Source organism: Lonchura striata, chromosome 4 (genome assembly GCF_050655825.1).
Source record: "Lonchura striata isolate lonStrDom1 chromosome 4, ASM5065582v1, whole genome shotgun sequence".
In the NCBI taxonomy this organism is placed as follows: domain Eukaryota; kingdom Metazoa; phylum Chordata; class Aves; order Passeriformes; family Estrildidae; genus Lonchura; species Lonchura striata.
The window spans coordinates 35,774,430-35,800,351 of NC_140706.1; the positions used below are offsets into that span (position 1 = coordinate 35,774,430).

At 35.9% G+C, this 25,922-nt stretch overlaps 1 protein-coding gene across 1 annotated transcript; it reads left to right on the plus strand.

Moving 5' to 3' along the window:
* On the plus strand, positions 1–25,707 carry HPGD (15-hydroxyprostaglandin dehydrogenase). Its single transcript, XM_021551246.4, has 7 exons — positions 1–541; positions 695–818; positions 4,736–4,842; positions 15,605–15,701; positions 21,628–21,704; positions 23,670–23,833; positions 24,886–25,707. Exons 1-7 carry the CDS (start codon positions 449–451, stop codon positions 25,022–25,024), a joined length of 801 nt encoding a protein of 266 aa, XP_021406921.1. The 5' UTR covers positions 1–448; the 3' UTR covers positions 25,025–25,707.
* Positions 25,708–25,922: the final 215 nt, after the last annotated feature.

Genomic DNA, 25,922 nt, shown 5'->3' on the forward strand with positions numbered 1-25,922 from the left:
CTGCCAACAGCCCTTATCAAAGCTTGTAGCAGCTTCTCACGCGATTTACACACACGCACGCACAAATCGCCCTCTCCACCGAGCTGCAGCTGCCCTGGGACCCTTTCTCCGGGGCACATCGCGAGCCTGTCCCCTCTGGAAAGCCTGGCGGCGGGAAGAGGGGATGAAGCTGGGCTTTTCTCTGGCTCTTACCCTCCAGAGTTCATCCAGCGGGAGGACGATTTAAGGACCCGCTCCGCCCCTGCTTCCCCCCGCCCAGGCAGCTGCGGGAGGCTCTCAGTCACACGAGTGGGGAGTGGGGGGGAATGAGCCGCTGCAGCGGCGGCAGCAGGAGGAGGAGGGCAGGAGGGAGGGCAGGAGGGAGGGCACGAAGGAGGGAGAAAGGAAACCGGGCAGGTGACACGGCGCTGGGCTGCTCGGGCTGGGCGGGCGGCAGAGCGCGGCGGCCATGCACGTCAATGGGAAGGTGGCTCTGGTCACCGGCGGGGCGCAGGGCATCGGCCGGGCTTTCGTCCAGGCGCTGCTGGGCAAGGGTGCCAAGGTACGTCCCGGGAAGTTTCTCTCCCCTCTGCCTGCAGCCGGCACCCGCGGGGGCAGGGCGGTGGCGGCCCCCGGAGCTCGGCTCGGCGGGCGACCTGTCCGTCTGTCCATCCGCCCTCCCGCCAGCCGCTCATTTTCCTCCCGCCCCGCTCAGGTAGCCCTGCTGGACCGCAACTCCGAGGCCGGACGGGACAGCAAGGCGGCCCTGGACGAGCAGTTTGAAGCGCAGAGGACGCTGTTCATCCAGTGCGACGTGACGGATCAGGAGCAGCTGAAAGGTAGGAGGGAGCGCTGAGCGCTGCGGCACCGGTGAGCGCTCAGCGGAGTGAGCGCCGCGGGACAGCCTGCTCCCGATCGCTTCTGGCACTGACTCAAAACCGACTCCTTCCCCAGCCTGCAGATGTGAAATACTGCTACCAGCATTACTACCACAATTTCACTTTGCTCCTTGGCACATCGGAAAGAAAAGCCAAAGTCATCTCCATTGAGTGTTGTGGGTGATATTTTTGCATTAAAACCTCTGCAGAAGATAATTGCTGTTTTATGAGTAATATATATATAAACTTTAAAGCTCAGACTTGCTTTTTATGAGGTTTCAGTACAGATTCCAAGCTGCATTCCCTCGTCACAGGGGTAATAAATTCTGTGTCGAGTTGCAGCACTCTATACATACAGCACGCTTACATTCATTGTGTGCGGCCACAGCTGAAAGAACTGGCAAAAAGTGGCACGCTGCTTTATCATGAGGTTAACTATAGGGTAATAGCATTGCACACACATTTTGCAGATGGAATGAAAGCAGCTTCCCTGATGAATGATTTGCATTTCTGTTTTCACTTAGTGGATAAAGAGTGTTCCCTACTGAGTATCACATAACATTGATGTACCTTCATAATATTTTATAATAGGCACATCACTTCATCAAAGTTTCATTATTAAATGTTACATTCATAGGTAGTGACTCAGATTTATATTTTGACATCCCTTTTGTCAGTGCCTTTTCCCCAGATTCATTTCTGCCATGCTAGATGTTAACAGTTTTGGTCTGTTTTTGTTCATTACACTTCACTGATCACTTTCTCAACAGTGATCATTGAGCATAGCCATTTCAGAAAACATTGCTGGTATTCCAGAATTCAGCAGTACTGTCCACTGTTCCAACATTGCATTCCTAATTCTATAGCTTTACATTGTCTATTTGTAAGAAAGATGCTGTACTTTAAGTCTGGGATCTGCTGTAATCAGCAAAGTTTTTATCAGCTAGGTTGATGATTGACTTTTTCTCCAAATGGGAGGAGTAAGGAGCAAGAAAAAGCATCCTAGGGGTAGGAGTAGCATGTGCTGCTGTGTGGGTGTTACCTCAGTGTGCCTTGTCTCCCACATCTCCTGGTTTTCTTTAGTGCCAGGCGAGTGCAGGACCAACAGGGCGTGAACTGGGAGCTGGAGTGAGTAGGACAGGTCAGCAAGAGAGTTTTTGGAACAAGGTAGTAGGGAAAAAACAATCAGAGTAAAATTGGTAGTGGCCCTTGCAAAGAAAAAGAGCAAGAACAGGCAGCTGCTGCTGCCAATGCCTCTCTGATCATTGCATTAATCCTGCCACAGGTTTCTTACCATAAATTTGCAATCATGTCTCACAATCCTTTTGGGATCTGAGCTGGTTTTGGTGGGGGTTTTTGTTGGTTTTGTTTTTTTAACTATTTTATATTCATATTTTTCCACTTGCAATTGCAAGCTACTACTTCACATATTTAGATTAATTTCACATTTACAGTTTAAAGGTTTTATCAGAGGAATAGAGCAATCAAGTCCTGTACTTTATATTAAAGATCACGTGTGTGAATGAACTTCCTCTTTGTTTTGACTTTATTCCTTACAGTAGGAAGAAAGTCCCAGTACTAGAACTAGTATTTCTAAGTACATGAGGCTTATGGGCAAGATATCATCTGCTTAATCTAATTTCAAGTCCTGCCTGTACTTTTTTATCTGGTGGTTCTTTCACCTAATCCCCCACAAAAATCTCCTATCTCATCCCGCTTTTGAAAAATCACCATATTTACTATTGCCTTCCAGGGACATTTAGGAAGTTCACATAGAACTGGTGTTTGTGGTTCCATTATTTTTCTTACCTTTCCTTTAAAATGGATCCTTCTCTTAATTTTTCCTTCCCCACTTAATATTTCAAACAACATCTGCTTTTAATTTTTTATGGTTCCATAAGCACTAATTAATGTGCAATGAAAACCCAGAATTATTCTATGTTTGAAGAGGGAAGAATAAATCAGCTTATGCTGATGTGTAGGTGACAACTTCACTAAGGATTTACAAGATTCTTCTTGTGGATAGGCGAAAGATGGGATTACTGTAGGCAGATAAACTTTTACCAGAAATATTCCAAACACAGATATGCAAAAAACATCTGGTCTTTTCACAATATGTAAAATAGAAAACTACAATTAGTCAAGCCTGTGTAAATTTAATTAAAAAATCATTTGCAAAATAACTATTATCCATGGTGGGTTTTGAAGATTCTAGTTCTTAATAGAATCTTCAAAAACATCTTTCTTAGGAAAGATGTTATTTAGAGAGGGCTTAAAAGGGAATTAGCCAGTTTCCAAAATTTGGAAGATAAATAAGCACCCAAATTGTATTTATTTTACTCCTTCAAAATAAGTTAAATACTCACTTCTGCTTCTAATAAAGCCAAAGGTTTTCATTTGTCCTTGGTGATGGAGAATTGGAAAAATAAGTGGCAGAAGTGTTGAGAAATCAGAGAATGAATTGGCAACAAACATAAGAAAAGAAAAAAAAGGCAGACAGACCAAACCAGAAGATTTATTAATATTACAATATTCTAGTATAGGATAAGAATATTAGAAAAATCTGTACCATAAAGGCAGTTAGACAAATAAAACCTGTCCCATCAGCTGCCCAGCTCTTGTTTTGATCACAAGATTATGACTATGATGGACCTGTAGCATTGAGGCAAAGAAAAGGCTAGTGCAGGAAAAACTTTGTAAACCCCTGCAACTGCTGCAGAAAAAGATAGATGTTTGGAAGCTGCTGCTATGCAACTGATTGACCTGAAGGGACAAGCACTAAAGACCAGAGAAGGAAGATGGTCCTGTGATCACCTTTCACTGAAGTAACTTCATGAAGGCCTACCAAGCGTAATTTTGTTATACCTGAAATACTGTTGATTTTGAGTCAAATACCAAACCATGATTTTTAAAATAATATTGGGGAGGTGGTGTCTTGGTTTGCATAATAGTAAATATTTAGTGCCAAGGAGCAATATTTGGAGGGAAAAACAAGTAAGTTATATATACATGTCAGAAAATGTCCTCAGTCCTGAAACATCTTAGTCTGGAATGAACATCTGGAAGTCATCTCATCCATCTTGTCAAAGCAGAGCCAGGCTTGAGAAGTTTGCTCCTCATTATGACATCATCATGTTTTTCTATACAAATCTTTTATCTCAGTTCTAATACTGTCACCTGGGAAAACACATTGTGGAAGTTTCCCAGTTCTCATTTTGAAATTCTTTGGAAGACAGGTCACTATTTTTATCCTCAGAAAAAAAGGAAGATTTGAATTTGAGAAACGCATTATTAAAGTTACCTGAGAAGTAGGATATATAACAATTTATCCATAAATAGATACATGTAAATAAGAATCATGAATAATTATTTGTAGTTGAAATATTCATGTCAGGTATTCATTAAATAAAAACTGTGTTCTTAGGCTAAATTTGGATTGAATTAAGAATTTTTTTCTGAACACTTGAAGCTTTTGTTTTTCATTAAAAATAGATGGTGTCAAATATTGACTTTACTAGCTATACCAAACTGCTACAAAGCAAGCTATAAATGCCTAAGTTTTGTAATTGGGGTGCCAAACATCCTATCTAATACAAAATATATAAGTGCTAAGAACTTACAGCTCCTGTTATCAGACTTTATCAAACTGAATGAAAAGGAAACAACATTATCTTAATCCTCTCACTTTCCCTAAATATTTCTGATGTTGGTGCATGTTGGATAAAGTATTCAATTGCATGTTGCACACTAATGTTTAAGAAAATAACAAAGACATACTGGTATACTTAATAAAACTTTAATTTTTATGGATGCATTGTATTTTTATATCTTACTTTCCAAAGTTCTAAGAAATGTGTCTCTTGGATCTTTTACTATAGGTGCTTTTAAAAAAGTAACTGAACATTTTGGAAGGCTGGATATTGTGGTTAATAATGCTGGAGTGAACAATGAGAAGGACTGGGAAAGCACTATACAAATTAACTTGGTAAGCATTATCTCTTTTTTCCTGTCTATATTTCAGTATTTAATGCTGGAATACAGTTAACAGCCCATGGCTTGTGTAGATTTTGCCAGATGACAGAACATTAATTATTGGATTGACAAGTACAGCTATTGAAACAATCACCACATAACTAGTGTGTGGTGGGTCCCTAAAATTGTCTATCTGAGACATGTAGCACTGTGTAGAGGTGCTTGGACTATCACCAAACATTCCCTTTCTAGGAAATCTAATTATTTCCCAAATAGGTGTAAGAGTTGACTGCCCAAGGCAGTAGAGCTGCATCCACAGTAGGCCAGTCTGTTTATATGAACGTTTTAGAACATTTTAGTTACTTATGAGGCTCAGCTGGCCCGCAATAGAGTTGCCATTTGGTGATACTACAAGTAAATTTGTTCAGCCAAGACCTCCACACTTTCCTCACCACATGGCAGTATAAAATCTGAGTTTTAATACAGGCCCCTCCACCATCATCACTGGTAGGAGCACACTACTTAAGGACACTTACTCCCTAAAATCCAGTACATTCAACAAGCCTGTAAAATTAATTTTCAAGCAAACTCTTACCACTTTGATATTATCTGGTATCTCATCAGATGAAACTACAATATCTGTTCCTCAGCTGAAAAGTTTTTAATGTCAAGTACACCACTAGAACATCTAAGCTCCAAAGAATAATTTTTACAGCATTAATAGAATTTCTAGGTTAATGAAATTCAGCTTGTAGTCTACCATCTGTGAAGTCCTAATTCAATGGTGATTCAACAAGTCACCCCATGATCATACTTACTGCAAAGGAAGTAGCAAAAGGAAGCTTTGAAGAGTAAAATGTGGAGTTTTCTCATTTGAAATTTGTTGTGCAACAAGAAAGCTCAGAATATGAAAATTAGGTGTGTTTTTGTCAAAAACTTTAAAGACAAAGATACCTATCTTTGAATACTAATGCCTCCAAAAAAACAAATTAACAAAATAACTCCAGAACAAATAATATAATCTGTATATGAGACAAGTTACAGAAAAATTAATGAGAAAATTAGTATTTGTAACAAAAAGTATTTAAGTTTCATAACACCTTTCTCTTGTTGTTTTTATATCTATGCCTTATGTATTCTTCAAGATTTAAGTACATATTTCTTCCTCTTTATTTAATTTCTAAAATGTTCCAAAAAACTGAACATTAAGAAACTTCATATTGTGAAGTAACAGTAGTTTTTCATCTTCAGCAATAGGCAACATATGTTATCTCTTAGTACAGATGCCTTGAATGTAAAAGAAGGCTGCATTCTAGATGACTTATTTCTCTTTACTATTCTGCCTGGTTTTAACAAGATACAAGTTAATGTAGGCAACTGTCAAATTTGCAAGCAGAGATAATTAGTCATCACTGGAAATACTAAAGTCCATGTGAGAAATATGTTTGACTGTGATGCTTTTTGTCAAGGTAAATATCTTCACTTAGAGTGATATCTTAATAATTTTTTTATGCCAAGAGTTTCAAACAAAAGATGATGAGATCCTCCTCCTACTGTATTGCAGAAGACACCAAGCTGGGTGGGGGGTTGATCTGTTGAGGGGTCAGAAGGCTCTGCAATAAAGTGAAGTGCTGACTCCTGTACTTTGGTCACAACAACCTCATGCATCGCTGCAGGCTTAGGGCAGAGTGGCTGAAAAGGTGCCCATTGGGAAAGGACCTGGGAGTGCTGGTCAACAGCAGCTGCATGAGCCAGCTAAGCCCAGGTGGCCAGGAAGGTCAATGGCATCCTGGCCTGAATCAGCAATAGTGAGGTCAGTGGGACCAGGGCAGGGATTGTCTCTCCGTAGTCAGCATTGGTGAGACTGCACCTCAAATGCCATGTTCAGTTTGGGCCCCTCACTACAAGAAAGATGTTGAGGTGCAGGAGTGTTCCCAGAAAAGAGCAACAAAGCAGTGAAGGGTCTTATGAGGAGCAGCTGAGGAAGATGAGATTGTTTAACCTGGAGAAAAGGAGGGTCAGAGGAGCCTTATCACCCTCTACAATCACCTGAATGGAGGTTGTAAGAAGGTGGGGGACAGCCTCTTCCAGGTATGAAGTGATAGGACAAGAGAAAGTGGTCAGAAGGGCTGGAGGAGGTTTAGATTGGATATGAGGAGAGATTTCTTCACCAAAGAGGTTATCATGCATTGGAACAGGGTGCCCAGGAAAGTGGCTGATTCACCATCCCTAGAGATATTTAAAAGGCCTATAGATGTAGTGCTTGGGGTTATGGTTTAGTGATGGATTTGGCAGTGCTCAGCTAAGAGTTGTATTTGATTATTTTAAAGGTCTTTTCCAATCTAAACAATTCCATGAATCTATTTTTCTTTTTTTCTTATTACAAGTAATTGAGCAGAAGCAGACAATAGGTAGTCTCAAAATCTGAACTCCGAGTCTTAGAAAGGTACCTATGCTTAACTGTCAAGTTAGTCCCCTGTTTTTTTTCTCTAAGGGAATATTTTACAGCTTACACTTTATTATATATGTAAGTTTACCATAAATGTCCTAATGACCTCATACAAAGTTGAATGTTGAAAAATTTTATAAATATGGTGGTGACTGAAAGAACATCTAAAATGATCAGAGTAGAAGTACAGTTAGTAGGTTAAATCAAAGCCACTCTAAGATCCAAATATCTCCAGTCACCTATTGATTTGATTATTCTTTCCCTAACACCAAGTCAACTAACTAGCTTATCTTCATAAGCATTTCTATCTAGTTACTGTAATTTCTATAAAGCAAGGTATAAAACTTTGTATTTTTGGTTTTTTAATTATAACAAAAAAAAGAATAGCTGATGCATGTAATATCTTCTGTGGGTTGGTTCTATAAAATATGTTTCTTGTAGAAAGTAGCAAAATAGATATTAAATACATTCTTTTAAAATGTCTCGATTTCCCTCTTGTAGGATAGTTTAAGTATTCTTTGTTTTATTCCTAAGAACAGAAATAGCTGCTATAGCCACACAGTGTGATACACATTATGCACATTTTTTTTTTATTTTAAAAGGGGAAAAAATCTACATGCCAGTCATTGTCTTAGTGATTTCATTTATATATTGATATAACAAATATTCCCTGCCCCAGTCTAAAGTACAAAGTACAAAAGTAGAGCAGTACAGAGCAAGATAAATCAGAACAAACACATCTGGGGTGTGTTCTTTATGGCTAAAACAGTTCACAGAACTGGTTGGTCTTCAGGAACGTTGTTACAGAAGTATAAGGAAGTTTTCTGATAGTACTGCTTGAGAAACCATGAAGAAGAAGTTTCAAAAAGTGGGACTTAATTTTGAAGAAAAATGGAGTAAAACACAATTCCTACTTAGGTCATTTACAGTTTCCTGAGAGCGACAAAAGACAGCCTGATAAAGCTGGGGATGGGGTGTAGGAAGGAGTACTGACTACTAAAATTATATTTCTATTGCAATGCTTTCCACCATTTTGCTATATTTTGTGCTAAACATCCATCTTTTCATTACTTTACTAATACATCTATTATTTTTTTTACTTAAATATCCCAGCAAAGCCATCTATTCCTCACCTCAAAACTCCAAATCTCATGGTGTTTACTTGATTGATATCAGCTTGACCATCAGAGGCTTCAACTAGTGATAACCATTCAAGGGTACACTCTTGCTATTATGGCACATAAAAAAATGTACTTGGCAACCATACAAGAATTCCATTTTAAAGAGATATTACCTGTGTAGTTTCAGCAGTCTGTCACACACAGATTTGTGCACAGAATATCAAAAGGGTGTATGACACATAAATTCTTAAGGGTCCTACCTACAGTCCTCCATAATGACAGTCTTTATTGCATTCATAAAAATTTTTGCTTAAATGATCCAGAAATTTTATAACCCGACTTTTTTTATTCTTCAAATCCCTAAAGCAATAAAAGGGCCCACATCTTTACAAGCCTTGAACATGTATGTTATTTAAACACAATTGGGTGTTCTAAGAAGCTTCAATAATTTTATCTTGTGTTGATGTGGCTTTCTGGAATGACTTTAATTAGAGTGGCCACTATAATTGCAGTGTCTTTTGTCATTACAAATGCACTTAGCACAGTTTTACGCTGAAGACAATCCCCCAGATTACACACAGGGTCTTTTTTTATGCTAATGTCAGAGGCTTCTGAAAACTGACGTAGGCTGCAGTATACAGTTAAGCGTAACAGTACTGGTACCTATGCTTACATTTTAAATATTACCTGAATTAAAAGTTCAGAAGTATTTTATGTGGCATTTTGACCACCTTATTGTTTTATTATGATAAAAAATTAATTTTGTATATATGTTTAAACCAATTCCCCAAATGAATTTATGAAAAACTTTGAAAGCAAAATCACAACTATCTCCTATTTATGTGATAATTTTGCAGGCTTTAACACATTCTGGCAAAACTTTAAATTGCAGGCCAGAACCTGGGCATATCAAAACACCCCAATCATGTGGGATTCAATTATTTAAGCATTATCCAGAAGTAAGTAGAATTCAAATGCACACATAAAGTTTCTTCAGGTGCATGACAGTCTTATTCTTCATTACTAGGCAAAATGTAGAAATATGCAGTCATTCCGAGTTTTTACATTTTTGTGAGTTTGCACAATTTCTTTCCATAAGTAGCAGAACAAATTTCATGCATTTATAAAAGTCCTTTTCTAAAATGAAGTCTACCAACATAATGGTGTGTCCCTACAAAATGCTTAAATTTGAACTACAGAAAAGATCATGCACCACTGTATATTTATGTGTGACTCCTTTCAATAGCTCACGGTGAAATACATGTTCCAGCAACTAGCAAACCTTGCAAAATTAGTGTTTGCTTATCAGCGGGGACTTGTTTCTCACAAGGACAATTAATGTTTCAGCAGAAGACAGAAGGATAACTAAGCAAACATCAGAAGTGATTAATTGAATTTATTTTTGTGACATTGGCATGATGATCATGAAAAGGCTGTTCCACTGTGCAAGCTATAACATGGAGTATGTGGCAACCTGCTTCTGGTCCATACACCTTGCTGGCTTTTCCCAGCATAGAAGAAGAAATGAGAAGGACTGAACTTTCATCCCAAAGTAATGTAACCTGGACACATAGCTGGATTTAGCAGCTGGAAATAACCACTAGGTCCCACACTAGAGACAATGGCAAGCATAATTTCTCAGTACTAGCAACAGAGAAAAAAACCAAAACAAGCAATGTTATCTGTAGTAGATGAAATGGCATAGGTGACTGGTTTACTAACAAGTGGCTACCTCAATGGCTTACTTGCCTATTCTTCAGCATCATTTGATGTCAGAGGACTAAGTGCCTAGGGGTAGATGTAGCCAAAAAACGAGAAGTGACACTTACCTTGAAATTAGTAGAAAAAGGATCAATCCTCTAAGTACAAAAAGAAGCCTCTAGGTGTAATTATTTTTGCTGTTCATATTGTACTAGGAAGGACATAGTTACTTACCTTAATAGCACAATAAGCCAATTAAATTTTTACCTTATGGTTTTAATGCATGTTTACAGTAACCAGTGTTGAAGTATAATGAAAACCAAAGGTTTTAAACTAAAAACGTAAGACCAGTTATCAAAATGGAATACTATTCCTATGTCCTTCAGGAATGTTGGGGTGTATTGAATGAGGGGAGGGAAGTAAAGGAATCTGCACCATAAAAAACTGAAGCATAGTGTTTCATTCCCACGTTGTAAAAGAGCTATCGATTTGTAGCAAGTTATCTAATCCTGCTATATATTCCTTTCTCCTTTCTGCCTCTTCCTCTCTAGACTTCTTGTTTTCCACAGTTTGAGTTGGAAATTCATACTCAAGAGCTTAAAATTTTATTTCCTATAGCAATCAAACTAACTTATACATAGGAATATCAAGGAACTTGCTTGCTTGCTCCAACTTGTCTACATTCTAGAAAATCTACATTAAAAAAAGAAAGTCCCAGCTTCCTGTCCAACAGCAAAATGCTAAAATTTTCCATGGATATTCACAAGCAGCACTTTTAGTTTCAGAATTTTGAAGTTCATCTTACACAGTTAACAAAGGACTTTTAGATGTTTGATTTACAACATCACTCTATGATAGGCAAATGATCTTGGGTCAAATTCCAGCTCTGTGCTAACCTGCTTTATGAAACCGCAAGTTAGAGGTTCTTTCATTTTTATTCAGTGTCCCTAGCACTGAATTATCTTAGTTCAGGAACCTACATAAAATGTTACTATTTTGTTTTCTCAAAGAAATTCATATTACCACATCACCTTGATATCAATATAGCGCTCATCTTCAGCACTGAAGATGTTGATGTATTTTCTCAGTATGAAGTACCAGATGTATCTGACAAGTGGTGGCAAGCAAAACCTTATTAAATAGCTGTGAGAAACTATGTCAGTTGGAAGAGCTGCCCTGAAACACTAGGAAAAACAGCACTGTGTACTCAGTTACTTTCAAAGCAATTGCCACTTGAAAATGATGATGGTTAATGATGTCCTGGGCACCATCACCAAAATACACTTTTTTTTTTAATAAATAAATCTAAAATTAAACACAAAGTATGAAAGCTGACAAATATAATGTTGGAATAGAACAACATTGTACACATTGGCTGCCATTGGTTCCTAAAGGTGGAGAAAATTAATTAGTCCTCAAGACTCTTAACCTAATTAGAATCAGAGTTTCAATACATGATTTTTTTAGAATGATAAAATAAAAGCTATACAGCCAAAGGACACATAGAAATGTGAAGAATCAAAGATTTTTTAAGTTTTAGTTCTGATTTTGACACTGGCGACTAAATTGCCAGTGAAAATTTAATGATATAAGAAATCATTGAATAAGTTACTGATTACTGATACGTTATTCTCAAAAACAACTGTAAATATTTTGAGTATTTGCACAATTATTTTGCAATGTTTGCCATGACGTCAGATACCATATTTGGTTTATTACTGTAGGATACTTCAGCATGTCTGATCTCTTCTAATTTAAATCTGTAAATTAATGATAGGACATATTACCACACTCACCACTATAACTTTATTTAAAAGAATCTGAAATTTTCTGCTGGCAGTTGAAGAGTAAAACTGCCTCCCTTGAGAGCACACTCAGACCTCCAGTGCACCTTAATGGCCTATCTTCATTATGTGCTGTAGTAAAACTCTGAATATTGGTAAAAAAATAAACAGCAGTGTTGCTGAGGTATGTTAGTCAACATCCAGAAGAACAGTAATTTAGATTATTTTCTGAATTTGAGGATACTACTTAGGATAAAAAAAAAAAAAACAAACAATCAAACAAACAAAAAAAAAAGAGGTATGAGTCAGCTTTACCATTTTTTAATTTACCTACATTTAGTTACAAAGCTGACTACTTTGACACTCTTTGTTGACATATTTATGAAAAACCCTTGAGCTAAATGCAGTGCAAACAAAGAAATCATAAAAAATTCAGCTCTAAAATGCCTTTGTGTACAAAGTCTCCCATCATATTTTCATCTTAAGCTGAGTCAGACAATTATTTTATTAGGTAATTTTAAATGTAACTTTCCCAGAATTTTTATTTAATAAATAATTATAAATTATTGTTGCCTAAAAGCCTGGGATTAAATTATTAGTCTTAAAAGAACAACTGGGGAACTGCACAATCTGAAAATACTTTTAGTCTCTTTCATTTAATTGAAAGGAAATGACAGACATTTTCATTAACCGAAAACCAAAATACTTTCTACCTGGGTTCAGAAAACACATATGTTTTGAGAGGATTGGAGAGAGGTGGATTCTTTCAAGAGAATGGGAAATCCAACACACAATAGAAGAAAAATGCCATCTGCTGAGAGTGCAGGCAGGTTCTTCTCACCCTGGGTATGTGGTTCAGAATTTTCCTGCAGAATAATTCTGTATTTTATCAGCCCAAACATCATAAATAGCCATTTGACCCAAGATCAGCCCCTCTCAGTGAGGTTTTTGTGGGGATCACAGGTGAGGATTACAAGGCAGGTGTAAGGGGCAATATCCAGATGGAAGTCTGCATTTGTCTTGAAGACCACCTCTCACAATGCCTTTATGTAAAGGAGAACATGTCTCCAGACACTTGAAGAAATATTGTTAATGGATTCCAGAGGAAGAAAAAGAACAATACAGTAATTTTGATTGGACAGCCAAGCTACCCACTTTTTTCTTGGTTTGTAATTGTGGTTTGGCCAAGGACTCATCTAGCTCTATTATCTCTGAATTAGAAGGAATTGAAAAGCCTTCAAGGAGCCCCAAGCTACTTCCTTCTTCAACTGATTTATTTTCGCTAATTATCCTAAGTAGAATTCTCCTTTTCTGCTCAGCAGGCTGAGCCACTGCTCCAGGGCATGACAGGATCTGCACCTGCTCTCCAAGGACAGCATTAACCCCTTTCTTCCTTAAATACCTTCTGTACCGCCTCCCATATATATATATATATATATATATATATATATATATATATATATATATATTAGAAAAGACACTCCACTCTTGAGGTGCCAATAAGTTTATGCTCAGAATAAGTATGTCTTATAGCAACACTACTGTACATTAACAATCTTGGTTTAAATAAATCAAACTTACATGTAACAATCAACATTAAACAGCACTAGATCAACCTTTATAAGGCCTCTGCTACTTTCCAGGACATGCAAGAGAAATCTGATTTAGTTTTGTATGTGTCAAAATACTGAAGACAATTCTTTTGACAGTTTCTGTTAAATTATTTAATCAACAGCATCCTTTTTTAATTAATCAGAATAATTCTTTTAAAATGATAGCTTAAACAAGACTTTCCAGGATAAAAAAATGGAAATTTTTTTTTAAGAAAAATTTAAAATATTATTTCAGAATTTCGAAATATTTATATTTTGTGGAGTTTTACACTATTCCAGGAAATAGATATTCTGAAAATATATTATTATAAAAATATCTCATTAAGTGCTGAAACTATCGAAAATGAGAAAAGCTGATTCATTATCAAGATTCCAAAGCAAACTTTGTAATGAGGTTTCAGGTTGTTGTATCTCTGTCAATGGGCAACCTCATGTATAGTGAAAAATCAATCAGTGATATTAATAAAGTCGGACATGCACTCTTCCAAACCCGATTCCTTGTAAAACCAAAAAATCACGAGGGATAACTGAAAATAAATTAGCAGTACTACTTTATAGTTTGTAACATGCATGTCTAAAAATATCTGCTAATGAAAATGAAATATAATATCCATCTCAAAATTATTCCAATATTGCTTTAGGAATTTAGATAGTGACAGAAAAATAGTTAACATTCTAATTTTTAAAAGCTTTTCTCTTTTTTCCCCCCCAAGTTTCTCCAGTCACTATCCATTAGGTTTTAGGCAAATACAGATTCTTCAATGTGTTTTTTTTTTAATGGGAAATTTCTGTCTCCGTTATTCTGCAGACCTTCTCTGGTCAAAAATATTGAAATAATCATGCATGCTTCACCTTTTGGACATCCAAATTTATTTGGGTCAATAAATAGCACTAAAAAGTCATAAATTGCCAATGAAGTTCTCATTTAAAAGCTGAAATAATATTTCCAAAAGACTAAAAGTGTGTCTCAATGTATTTTTCCATTTTAAGTAGAAATTGTAAAGCAAATATTAAATTCTTCCAGACAGAGCTAAAAGAAATTGGTAAATACTTATGGAATTCATCACTATTGAGTAATACCGGAACATTTCTCTAAAGTTATTATCTTCCACCAGGAACCATATCTGCTGCCTTTTTCTTACTATTTGTTTCACTCTCAGGTAAAGTGACTTTCTGGGAGAAACTCCCTCATGATTCCCCCAGCAGGCTGGGAACCCAAGGCTTGGTGTGTCTTTGGACATGTCAGTTTAAAAGTCTGAAGCTCTGTCAGAGGAATCTCAGCAGAATTTCTGACTGCAGTAGGGTTCCAAAACAGATTTTAAGGAATCAAGATGATACATATAGCTCTTAGAAAATTTTTTTTCCTTGAAGATCTGTCTTTAAAAAAAATAAATGTTTGTAAAAATCACAGCTAATATTATGCTAATAACATCTCACATCTCTTATAATGTCTTTTTTACCTTCTCTGTATTTGTCTGCGGTGGCTAACTTTCATTTGAGAGGAATGGTAAAACTCTAGTAACTTTAGTCAGAAAATAATACATATTTTTAATATCTTAGGACCAGAAATATATCATGGTACTTAATCCTAAAAAGTGTGAATTTCTTTTGACTTGAGCCTAATGCAGTTTTAAGTGTTAATGTTATAATGAGATAAAGTCAGTACATTTTTTATAATATAGAACAGGCTATCTCAACAAAAACAATGGGTTTTAGATCAGTTCATCTGCCACTTATATTTTTAGTTGAGTTTCATCTATAAATTGTTTACTCTTTATTTCATTTCTTTCACAGCTATTATTCCACATTTCAATATTTTAGTTTATTTATATCTTATTAAGAGAAATAAGTAAACTGCTATTACTTCTGTCTATTGCAATTATGCTTCTGCAGTTATTGAGTTGCAATATTGTGGAGTGTCTCCGTGCTTAAAAACTTCAAAGTATAAATAAGATCATTGGTAAAGCAATACAGGTTCTAAGCACCACAATAAAAGCAAGTTTCAATTTGTAGAAGCACAATAGATATTTTGAATAACATCAATATTTCAGTAAAATAATTTAAATAGTTTTGAGTACCTTCAGTAATTCCTTCCTCTCTATACCAGACATCTGTGATCAGAGGAACCTACCTTGGCTTAGAATACATGAAAAAAGGAAATGGAGGTGATGGAGGAGTAATCATTAATATCTCATCCTTGGCAGGTGAGAAAATTTTCTGCATGAACAAATTCTGGTGGGTTTTCTTCTTAAGTAAATTAATCATACTGATCAGTCTTACTTTCTGTTCTTTTTATGGCACTTTCCTCTTTAGCAATATTTTGAACTGGTTTTCATTGTAGCAATAGAAGGAATATCAAACAACCGCAAATTTCATTTGTATTTTTAAACACAATTCAATTGAAAAAAAAATCAGTAATTTTCCAACCTCTCAGTCTTGTATTTAAAGTCTTGAGCCTGATGTAAATTCCTCCATTCAACTCCAGAGTAACACAAATGTAAGAATCTCTAAGGCTAGACTGTACCTAGTTTATTAACAAAGATTGTCATACACCCACTCTGTTCCTAGCCCTTTCAGCTGTGATCTACCCGTACTTGAGAAGTCATAAAATTAACACTCATATTTCACCAAGCTTAAGCAAGCACTTTGCTCACTAATTTTCTATTATTCTATAACTATTTTTCAATTTATTGGTATAAAAATTGAATTCTATGGATCCTACATCAGCTGGGGGTAATGCTGCCCCTTCGTGAGGCCGAATTATGCACCATTTCCTATAGGTATACTCAATGTTTCAGTCACTGTGCTCCCAGCAAAAATGCACACTGTACATGGAGAATGAAGTCACCTGACAACTCTCCTCAAAAATTTTGTGGAGTAGCACTTGCATTCTCTCCTTTTTGTTTGGAGAGGTTGTTCTTTTTCTACTGTCATACTGCCTGTGAAAAACAATATGATACCTGACACTAGGATTGTTGGAGGGGTTTTTTTTGCATCTGTGCAGATGACCAAATTCCAGTCATTTAATTCCAGGATATTCCTATGTGTTTTAACAATGAAAAGCTGTTAAGATAGCACCAGTTAAGATAGCACCAGTTAAGATAGCACCAGCTACAGTTAATTGATTGTGCACAGGTGTGGATGTTCTGAGTAGTTTTAAGTTCTCCTGTAAGCCTTAGCTTTTGTGACAAAAAGTCCAGTTCACCCTACTGACATAATGCATATGGATCTTGAGGATCTGACTTAATGCATGCAGGTCTCCAAAGGGTGGGAGTGTCTTATTAAAAGACTCCATATACCTTTTACTCAGCATTTGTCATACTGCCTGACGCATTTCCTACTAGCAAGTTTGTCTCTATAGGCTGAAATGGACATTGTATTTGGTCCAAATTAACCTGAAGGAGACTGCTGTTTCAGTGCAAGAGGTCATCAACACAAGTAAAATATTAAACATGTTTGTAGAGACACTGATGCCCAAGGCAGTGCTTAAGAAAGGGTAGGGCTAGCAAGTGGCTTGATTCCTTTTCTAACTGGTCTCAAATGAACACAAAATTATTTTGTTTTTAAGACCTAAAGGCTTGGCTGTTGTGTTTGTTAAGACAAACAGTATTTTCATTGCTTTGTATGGTTTTACATGGCTTGTGTTTAAAAATTGTTTCCAAGGTCATAAGGAAAGACACACTTTAAAAGCTAACAAATACTAATTTTTATTCCTTATTTACTTACTGCTATTTGTGCTTTGTAATTGTAATTCTCCTTTCCAGTCTGAAGATCTAAGTCCTGTAGTTTATTCCGTATATGAAAGACAAACTTCCATTGGCTTGCTTAACATCCTCTTCAAGTGTTTTCTCAGAGCTTCAAGTGTTTTCTGTTGATCATTAAACTTCTGAGTGGTTTTGATCCCCACTGTTCAAGCTCTCTGTAAGATACAGACAGCAAACCTTTCTATGTCTTTCTGAGCAACAACAAGAGTTGTACATAATGCTTATGTAAAATCCAATAATACTTCCTTTGCACATTAATTAGCTACATTAATATTAATCAGTACATTACCTTGGGAATTTTACCAGTGATTTGGACTAGGAACAGAATCAAACCTTACAGTATTACATTTCCAAACACCTATGGTACTACCAAAATTATTTATTTGAAGTGGATGTTTAAAACTGTTAATTCAGCTGGATCAAAGCCAGAGCCTGTCTATTCAGTAGCGAGGTTTCCTTTCTTTAGTCTTGACCCCAGACTTAAAAGAGGAAGAGAAATATGTGAGCACGTGCAACAAGTACTCAACTATGTCTCAAAGCTACAAAATTTAATTTTATTAGATTTGTGCTTCATATCAAGAAGAAGTAATTCTGCTAAACTGAGATAATGAGAAAAGTGTTTTACTTCAAATTTGGCTCCATAAAAAATAATTTCAATGATTGCAGAATTTTGCATTGGAGTTGACTTAATTTGGTCTTTTACCTTGTGGTGGCTAGTACCTGTACCCTTTTCGCAAAAAATTAAGAGGGCAAAAGGAATTAAAGTATGGCACACACTTTTGTTTGGATGGATTTCATAATTTGAAGATTTTGGATTTCATATTTTCACAGAAAACAAATTTGTATCTAGCTGTATTTTAGCAGACAAAAAAAAAGTTTAAGTATTCACAGAGGGCTTAAAAAAATATTAGAATCTTTTAGCATAGTATCATGCTACTTTTTTGAGAGGCTGTTCAAAGTGTAGTGAATCTGGATGCCTTTCTGTGGCACAGCCATATCGGTGGTTTGACTGCTCTCAACTTCAAACATTCAGATTCTGCAAACAGCTGCTTTGCCTTCCCTTTATTGAAAGCTTCAGCCACAAGAAATACTTAAAGTACCTGTCACAGGAAACAAGCTTTTTTAGGACCAGATCCTATATGTATTACAAGAACAAAACTAATCATATGGTTACATCACCAAGCAAGGACTCTGTCACAGTGATACAGGGGAGCAGAAGTGTGCAAGTGAGGCTGTACAACTGAGCCCTTCAGCTCAGCATCATGACAGAGCTTCTGGTCCCTCCCCTTTGTGAAAGAGAAAATGCTCAGCAGAATCTGCCAGAATGACGTCAACAAGAATTAGAAGCTATTCCCTTCAGGCTTCAGTCTACTACAAAAAAAAAGATTGTAGAAATGGCACAGCTTAGAATTTTTACTAGGATTTCTGTTTCACCTTTGTTTTGCACTCAGAAAGACTAAAATGATGTCATGGGGGTACACAGAACGAAAACCAGAAAGGCCAAAAAAGGGCTAATAAATCTTATTCAAGGAAGGAACTTACTTAAATCTCTTTTATCAAAGTTCTTTCATTTCTTCAAAGTGGAATGAAAGGAAATACTGGTTTCAGCAAAGCCTACTGATACAATTCAAACTTGTTGATAGAATTCTCCATCTCTAGTATTAATTTCTCAGGATGTGATTATTGAAACTATGAAAAATAAGGAGTTGTACTGAGACACCTGACACCATATCTTCAATGGTAGAGTGCACTTGACACCAACAAGGAGAGTAGAATCTAAGCAAGGGCAAGAACTGTCTCTCTCAGCCTGCCAGGAACTGACAAAAATAGAACAAAGCAGTGAACATTGGAGCACAGGATTATTGTTGGTTTGCTTGAACTGGTTTTGGTAAACCAAAGAGCATCTTGAGTCATCACAAAGTAATTTTCAATTCACCATGCAGCAACATCTAGAAAGAGAGAAAAATCTAGCCATGGCAGCACCCCTCTCCTCCCCATCTAAGAGAGATTAAAACACAAATGTATCACTTTCCAGAAGTACACTGACCCATCACTATCCATTTGAACACCCTCCTCTTCTTCACCGCATTATTTTGTGCATTATGGTCTCTAGTCTGTTTCACTGCCATTCTGCTTTGCATAAGATAATTAAATATTCATGGCAGCAGCAAATAGAATCCAGATTTTCTAACAAACGAATGCCCTAACTAATATGTCAGGAACTCCTTTGCTCACTGGTTGAACAAATCTGTGGGCAGAGCAGAGCACAGAGTACACAGAGGTTTATCATAAATGCTGGCTAGGAGAGCCCCTTGGACACCACCAGCAGAGGCCCAGCTCCTCCTGGGGCAAGGATGCGGCTCAGAGCTGGGAAGCCTGCACTGTGGTTCTGAGTACTGAACCCAAGCACAAAAATGAGACAGGACTGTTACTGTTCTGTGTGAGAAATGCTAGTATCTAAGACTAGTAATCATTCTCAAAAGTGAGATGATTTTTTTCTTGGTTCTCTACTTCAGCAAAGACAATTTCAATTAGAAAAGAACTGGTTTAAAAAAAAAACAAAACAAAACTGCTATTTGTTCCTCTCTTCCTGCCTAGTTATTCCTACCTTTGGCATTTAAGTCTTTGAACCTTATTCCACTTCATTATTGTGAGCTGTGCCCTTCCTTTGTTTATTTCTTGACTTTGTTTCACTTCCCTCTCAAGTAAAAGGTGATTTTTCTTACTGTGGTTTAAAAATAAAAATAAAATTACTTCTCAATTCTTCCTCTGTGTTTCCCAGTAGACTTTGTCTGTTTTATTTCTGTTAGCTGTATCCTGATTAGAATTTCCTTATTTGGAGCATGTAAAAGTACTTCAGAGTTTGGGGTTTTTTAAAAATAGTATTGTATTATTTCTAATGTGCCAATATCCCAATGTTTTCAATAATCTGAAGAATGGTGATCCTCAAAAGTCAACAGAAGAATATTAAACATTTGTTGTGATCACAACCCACAGGAGACAGTCTAAAAGCCATTTCATAAAGTGGATTCTTAAGCAGAAGCATAACACATTAATCCAAGCTAAGCAAATAAGTAAAATTTTAAAAGAACAATCAGACAATAGATTAAGTTCTTCATTTCCCATCATTTAACAGTGCTGCTTTCACAGGATCATCAAGGTAGCATTTAAATCAAGCTAAAACTTTGACGCTTTCAGGTTGGTAATTAGAGCATTGTGCTGTCTTACGAAGTTCTTTCTGTCAGACAAAATAGATCCCAGAGCAAAGAGCCCATACAAGTCTGGCATATATAATTTTTCTGGCAAATCCATACTTAGAGATAGATAGTGAATTCTTCATCTCCACTGAGGTAAGTCAAACCCCTTCTTGAAAGTATCACCTTAACCTTAAGATCTGAAGTATGAAAGATAAAGAAAATATGAGTTATTAATTTGGATTATTTCCATTATAATCAAACATTAAGGCATTAAAATTACTATCCCATTTTACAATAGCACATTCAAGAAAACATTTTATCCTCTAGCTTTCAGACAGGCTGAAGTTTGCTATTCAAGGCCTAATTTTCAGGTGGAACTACAGCATCTATTTGGTCCAGTTCAGCTTTCATTGTACAGTAGAAATTATTGGCATAATTGGCAGAAATGAATATGTGCTTATAGTCTGTCATTTCTTCTTTAATAGCTTTTTGCCATCTACTCAGACTTACCAGAATTAATTTCTTAGTTTTCTTGCAAAACCTCTGTTCTCTCTTCTCTCTCTACAACAAATAAAATTTTGCTCTCCCACTCAGACCATAAAGGTTTACAGTGTTAGCAGAAATGTTTATTTTGCTTCTTCTATTCCCACACTTCCTCCTTGAACACACTGTAAATGATTGCAGGTATCCAGTTCACACTTTAGATATCAAAGCCTATCTAAAAGACTTTGCTCCTTAATATACTTTAAATACTTTACTCATTCACAGATGTCTCAAAAATCTTATACTTAAATGTTTTCTTCCAGATTGTGTCTTCTATTTTAAGTCATACTTCATAGATACAACTTTTCCTTTTAGAAGTTACGATTTTCTATCACTTCTTTTGCCTGCATATTTTTATTCATCTAATTTTTTCTTAGCCTATTCCAGATTACAAAAAATAATTTACAAATGTCTATTAATCCATTTTGTTGCATCTCTGTCACAAACACACTGCAAACCTATATGTGTGTTTAAGGTAATCATAAAATAGGACTATGCCACATCTTCATTCAGCTACCTTTTTATTTTAAAGGACTCATGCACACTGCAAACCTATATGTGTGTTTAAGGTAATCATAAAATAGGACTATGCCACATCTTCATTCAGCTACCTTTTTATTTTAAAGGACTCATGCCTGCTGCATTCCAGCCTGTGTACTGTGCCACAAAGCATGGTGTCATTGGATTCACACGGTCCATAGCAGTAAGTATGCATTTTCCAAAAGGTTGTCAGCAGCCCCTTGGGAACATGCTTACGTTTTTCGTGCTCCTCCTCTATAGCCACACAACTGGAACTGAGTTTATGAAAGAAAACAAAGTGTATGAAGCAGTGGAGGTTCCCTCCTTTCACAAAGAGAATCTGAAGATGGAATAAGCATGGCATCTGTGTGTTTATGACCAGTTTGCGGTTTGGACAACATAGAAGAAAGATGTTGTAAAGTAATTTAAGGACAGTAAGAGGCATCCTAAAATAAAATTCTAATCCGAGTTTTAAAAATATTTTTTCAGAACCCTGTCCCAGTCATTTAACATTTTGGTTTCCTTATTTCTAAATCAGGTCAATAACTTTTTTAATGATAAATAGACACTGAAGTGTAAAAAAGTTACTTGAACACATCATTATTTATTCTTACTGACTCTTAATACTCTGAAAATGAAAAATTACACATTCAGAATGGGGCATGTAAGATGACCATATTATAAGCTTCAACCTCTAACTCCAAAACTTTCTAGTTAAATTGAAGAAGCAGTGTGATAAAACAACTTGGAGGGAGAAAATGCAATTACACTTTAATAGATTAATCTTAAAGATAATCTGCTCACATAAGATTTCCAATTTGATTTCCAGAATTAAATACCTAAAATTATATAACCAATTTATTAACATTAATTACACTCTAGCCATATTTTATACCCCCATCCCTACACAAATAACTCCTTTTTCAGATTAACATAAATAATGTGGATAAGTGTTGCATATATCATATTAAACACATCAAGAACATGAGACTGAGTTTTCCATTTTTGTTTTCTCATTAACAATATAAATATCACCATCTAAGCACAAAAGTTAGGAAATGCTGTCTTTAAGGAACACGAGAATGCAGAGGAAAAAAAGAATAATAAACATACAGAACTACAGCGTTTACCAGGAAAGCCACTACAGCCTGATGTTGGGCAGGTCTGATACCGTGCACCTATGACTTCAGTTTCGTGTCTCCCCAGACCAAAGGGCCGGCTACCATGCCATGAAAATGACATGTATCTTACATAATACCTGAAAGGAGTCCATTAAATGTTAAAGTAAATAGAAAACAGTGCTTAACAGTTATGATTATTCTTGGATATATCATGTATAGTTCATCAGTTCTGTGCTACTTCTAAGAAAGTTCATCCAGCTCACCCAGTTCATCCAGTTCATTCGACTCATATGTGGATGTTGATCAGACTTTTTTGCTACATGCACACTTCGGTAGAAGCACAAACATGGGGTCCTACCTCTTCCAGAACAACTTGTGCTTCTTTCTTGTATCATGTTCCTGAGCTGCTTCCTGAAAAAAAAAATCAGTCCACAGGGACTTTCCAGTGGAGATGCTCAGTGATAGATTCATACCTTGGCAGGGACAACAGAGCAAGTAGAAAGGTTTAGCATTACAGTTGTAGGGATAGAGAACATAATGTATTTCTGTTGTTGTGAGGAAGGTATCTTAATACAGTATCTTAAAGATTATTTTATTTATTTCAGAGTTTTATTTTAATTTTAAAAAGCCCCTATAAGACTGGAAGCATACATTTGGGAAAACCTTTTATTGGTTTTGCTTAGAAAAGTTATATCATTACTGTAGGATACTATCAAAGACATGCTAAGGAGCACTAAGAACAAAAAAGTATTAAGAAAAAAAAAAACCAGCTTCATGGAAAGAGTTCTGATTTCTTGTAGAAGTATTCTCCTAACAAAATAAATGTGGGTTTTTTTCCCAGTAATCTAATATGATTACTAGACAAAACATGCTTCAAACTTATTTGTTAAAACAATCAGTAGTAACAAAATCTCCTTACTTAGCAAGACTGAAAATACTTTGTGGTAAATTTCATTCTTTGAAAATTTGCTTACACAATACTGTCTTAAAATGTTGATGACAAATGCCTACCCCTTTCTCTTTTCTAGTTAGCTGCTAACATGGAAAACTACGGTGTGAGACTGAACACAATTTGTCCAGGATTTGTCAACACACCAATTCTTCAGTCAATAGATAAAGAAGAAAATATGGGACAATACTACTCATACAAAGATGAGATAAAAAATATGATGCAGTTCTATGGTGTGATGGAGTAAGTCAGATACTATGTGGGTTTTGCACTTTGTTGATGAAGAACAAGGACACACTTTCAGCAAAATTAAGCAGAAGGGAAATATTGCCTCAGATAAAAGACTGTCAAATGTGTTATCTGTATAGAAAGAAAAAATGGCAAATATCTAAGCCTATTTTAGGAGCACCATCTGCATAGTGATATATCCCTTTATGCATTCCCATTTCCCAGCAAAGTCTAAATCAAATTAACAAGTTAAATATAGTGATTTTAGTTTTTAATAGCTTTTGGTATTCCCTCATGAATTTGTTTAATCAAAATTGTTGTGAGATAGAGGGTATATAATTTGCACAGAATTTTTACTAAATTGTCAAGTGAACCAAGACAGAAATCAGACCATGAACTGACAAAACTGGATTAAGAGTACAATAGCAGCCATGATGGATCATATCAAAGAGTTTCCTGGCCCACTGCATCTTGCCAAAAAAAGCCAAAAACAGACAGCTTGGACAGACTGTGAGAACATGGCAAGCATAAAATGATATTCTTTAACACTTTCTTAGCTTCTAACAATTACCTTCCAAGATGCTTCTATACAAAGGAAATTATATGATTGTGTTGTTTCACCTATACTTTATGTAAAATACTTTGTACCTATTGATCACAGCAAACAGCATGTGAAATTATCCTTTATGCTAATTTGTATGTCAGTTCTGCTACAGAAGCAGGATAAATCAACAGCAAAGAGCTGCAGAGGATTGTGTAAGAATTACTTCTGTTCATTTCCCTGATAGAGAAAACTTTGATAGGAAGCCCAGTGGCAGCTGGATGTCCACAGGCATTTATCAGAAACTAGACCAAACAAATGATGATAAAAAGTAGCCACTTTAGATGTATGTCCTGATTGAGAATATATGTCTCTCCTGAAACACTCATACCACCTCTGCTTTTCCTCAAAATAGATTTGTTCAAATGCCTTTTTTTTAAATTTTCAGATATATAGATTTAGATTTAGTTTATTGTCCTTTTCACATTTCTATTATATCATAACTCTGAAATAACTTTTTTTTCAGCCCATCAATAATTGCTGAGGGATTGATAACAATAATTGAAGATGATACTCTAAATGGAGAAGTTATGAAGATCACAGCATCCCAAGGAATTCATTTTCACCAATATGGCCAAACACCTTTTACATCATCAAAGAGATAAATAATTATTTTGGGCTAATTCCTTTCAGTTTTTCTCAAATAGAAAAATTTTTGAAAATACTAATTTCAGGGGAAACAATATTAGTGTTGTTTCTAGATCAGTGACAGTGTTCAAACATTTGCATCCTAATAACAAAGAGATAGGTGAGAAAATCTGCTGTGGGAAGATGTTACCACACTATTCTGATTCTATAAGCACTAGTAACAGTATTTATTAGTAGAAAAAACATACTGCTCTAAAGTCTTTTTTTATTATTGTTTAGTAGTAGGGACCAATTTTTTTCATTCTGGTTGTTTTGATCTACGTACTCCAAGCATAGTTTAGTTGTTCTGACTTACTTTGTTATAATTCTTTTCACTGCCATGCCTGCTTATTTACATCTTGAATTCATCAGACCAGGAATTCAGTTCAGGAATCTAGATCACAAATGTAGCCATAAGGAGTTAAGAATTAACTTTCTCTTATGAAATGTTAAATATGTGCAACTTAATATGTTGTATATCATATAAGGAAGTACAGGTTTTTAACTTCTTGGATTTTAGATATTTATAAAATATTTCAGAAATATTTTTATTTTCTTTTGTAGATATATATATGTGAATTTTCTCACTCTGTATATACAAAGATGAATATTTTGGCATTGATTAAAATGTCTGCTTGCCTATTAAATCTTATTTTCTAAACCTTTAATTTCTTGCCTTCATTGAGTAAAATCTCAATTCAATTCTGAATAATCTGGTTTGTATCATGTTTTATACATGTGCCTTTTGGTTTCACAGTACATATTCTCAGATATAGCATGTCATAGAGTAGCAATGAGAATAAAAAATGAGCTTCCTACCTCCTGAGCAGTACTGAATCTAGGGTAATCCTCAGCTATATTTATGCAAAAAATCTG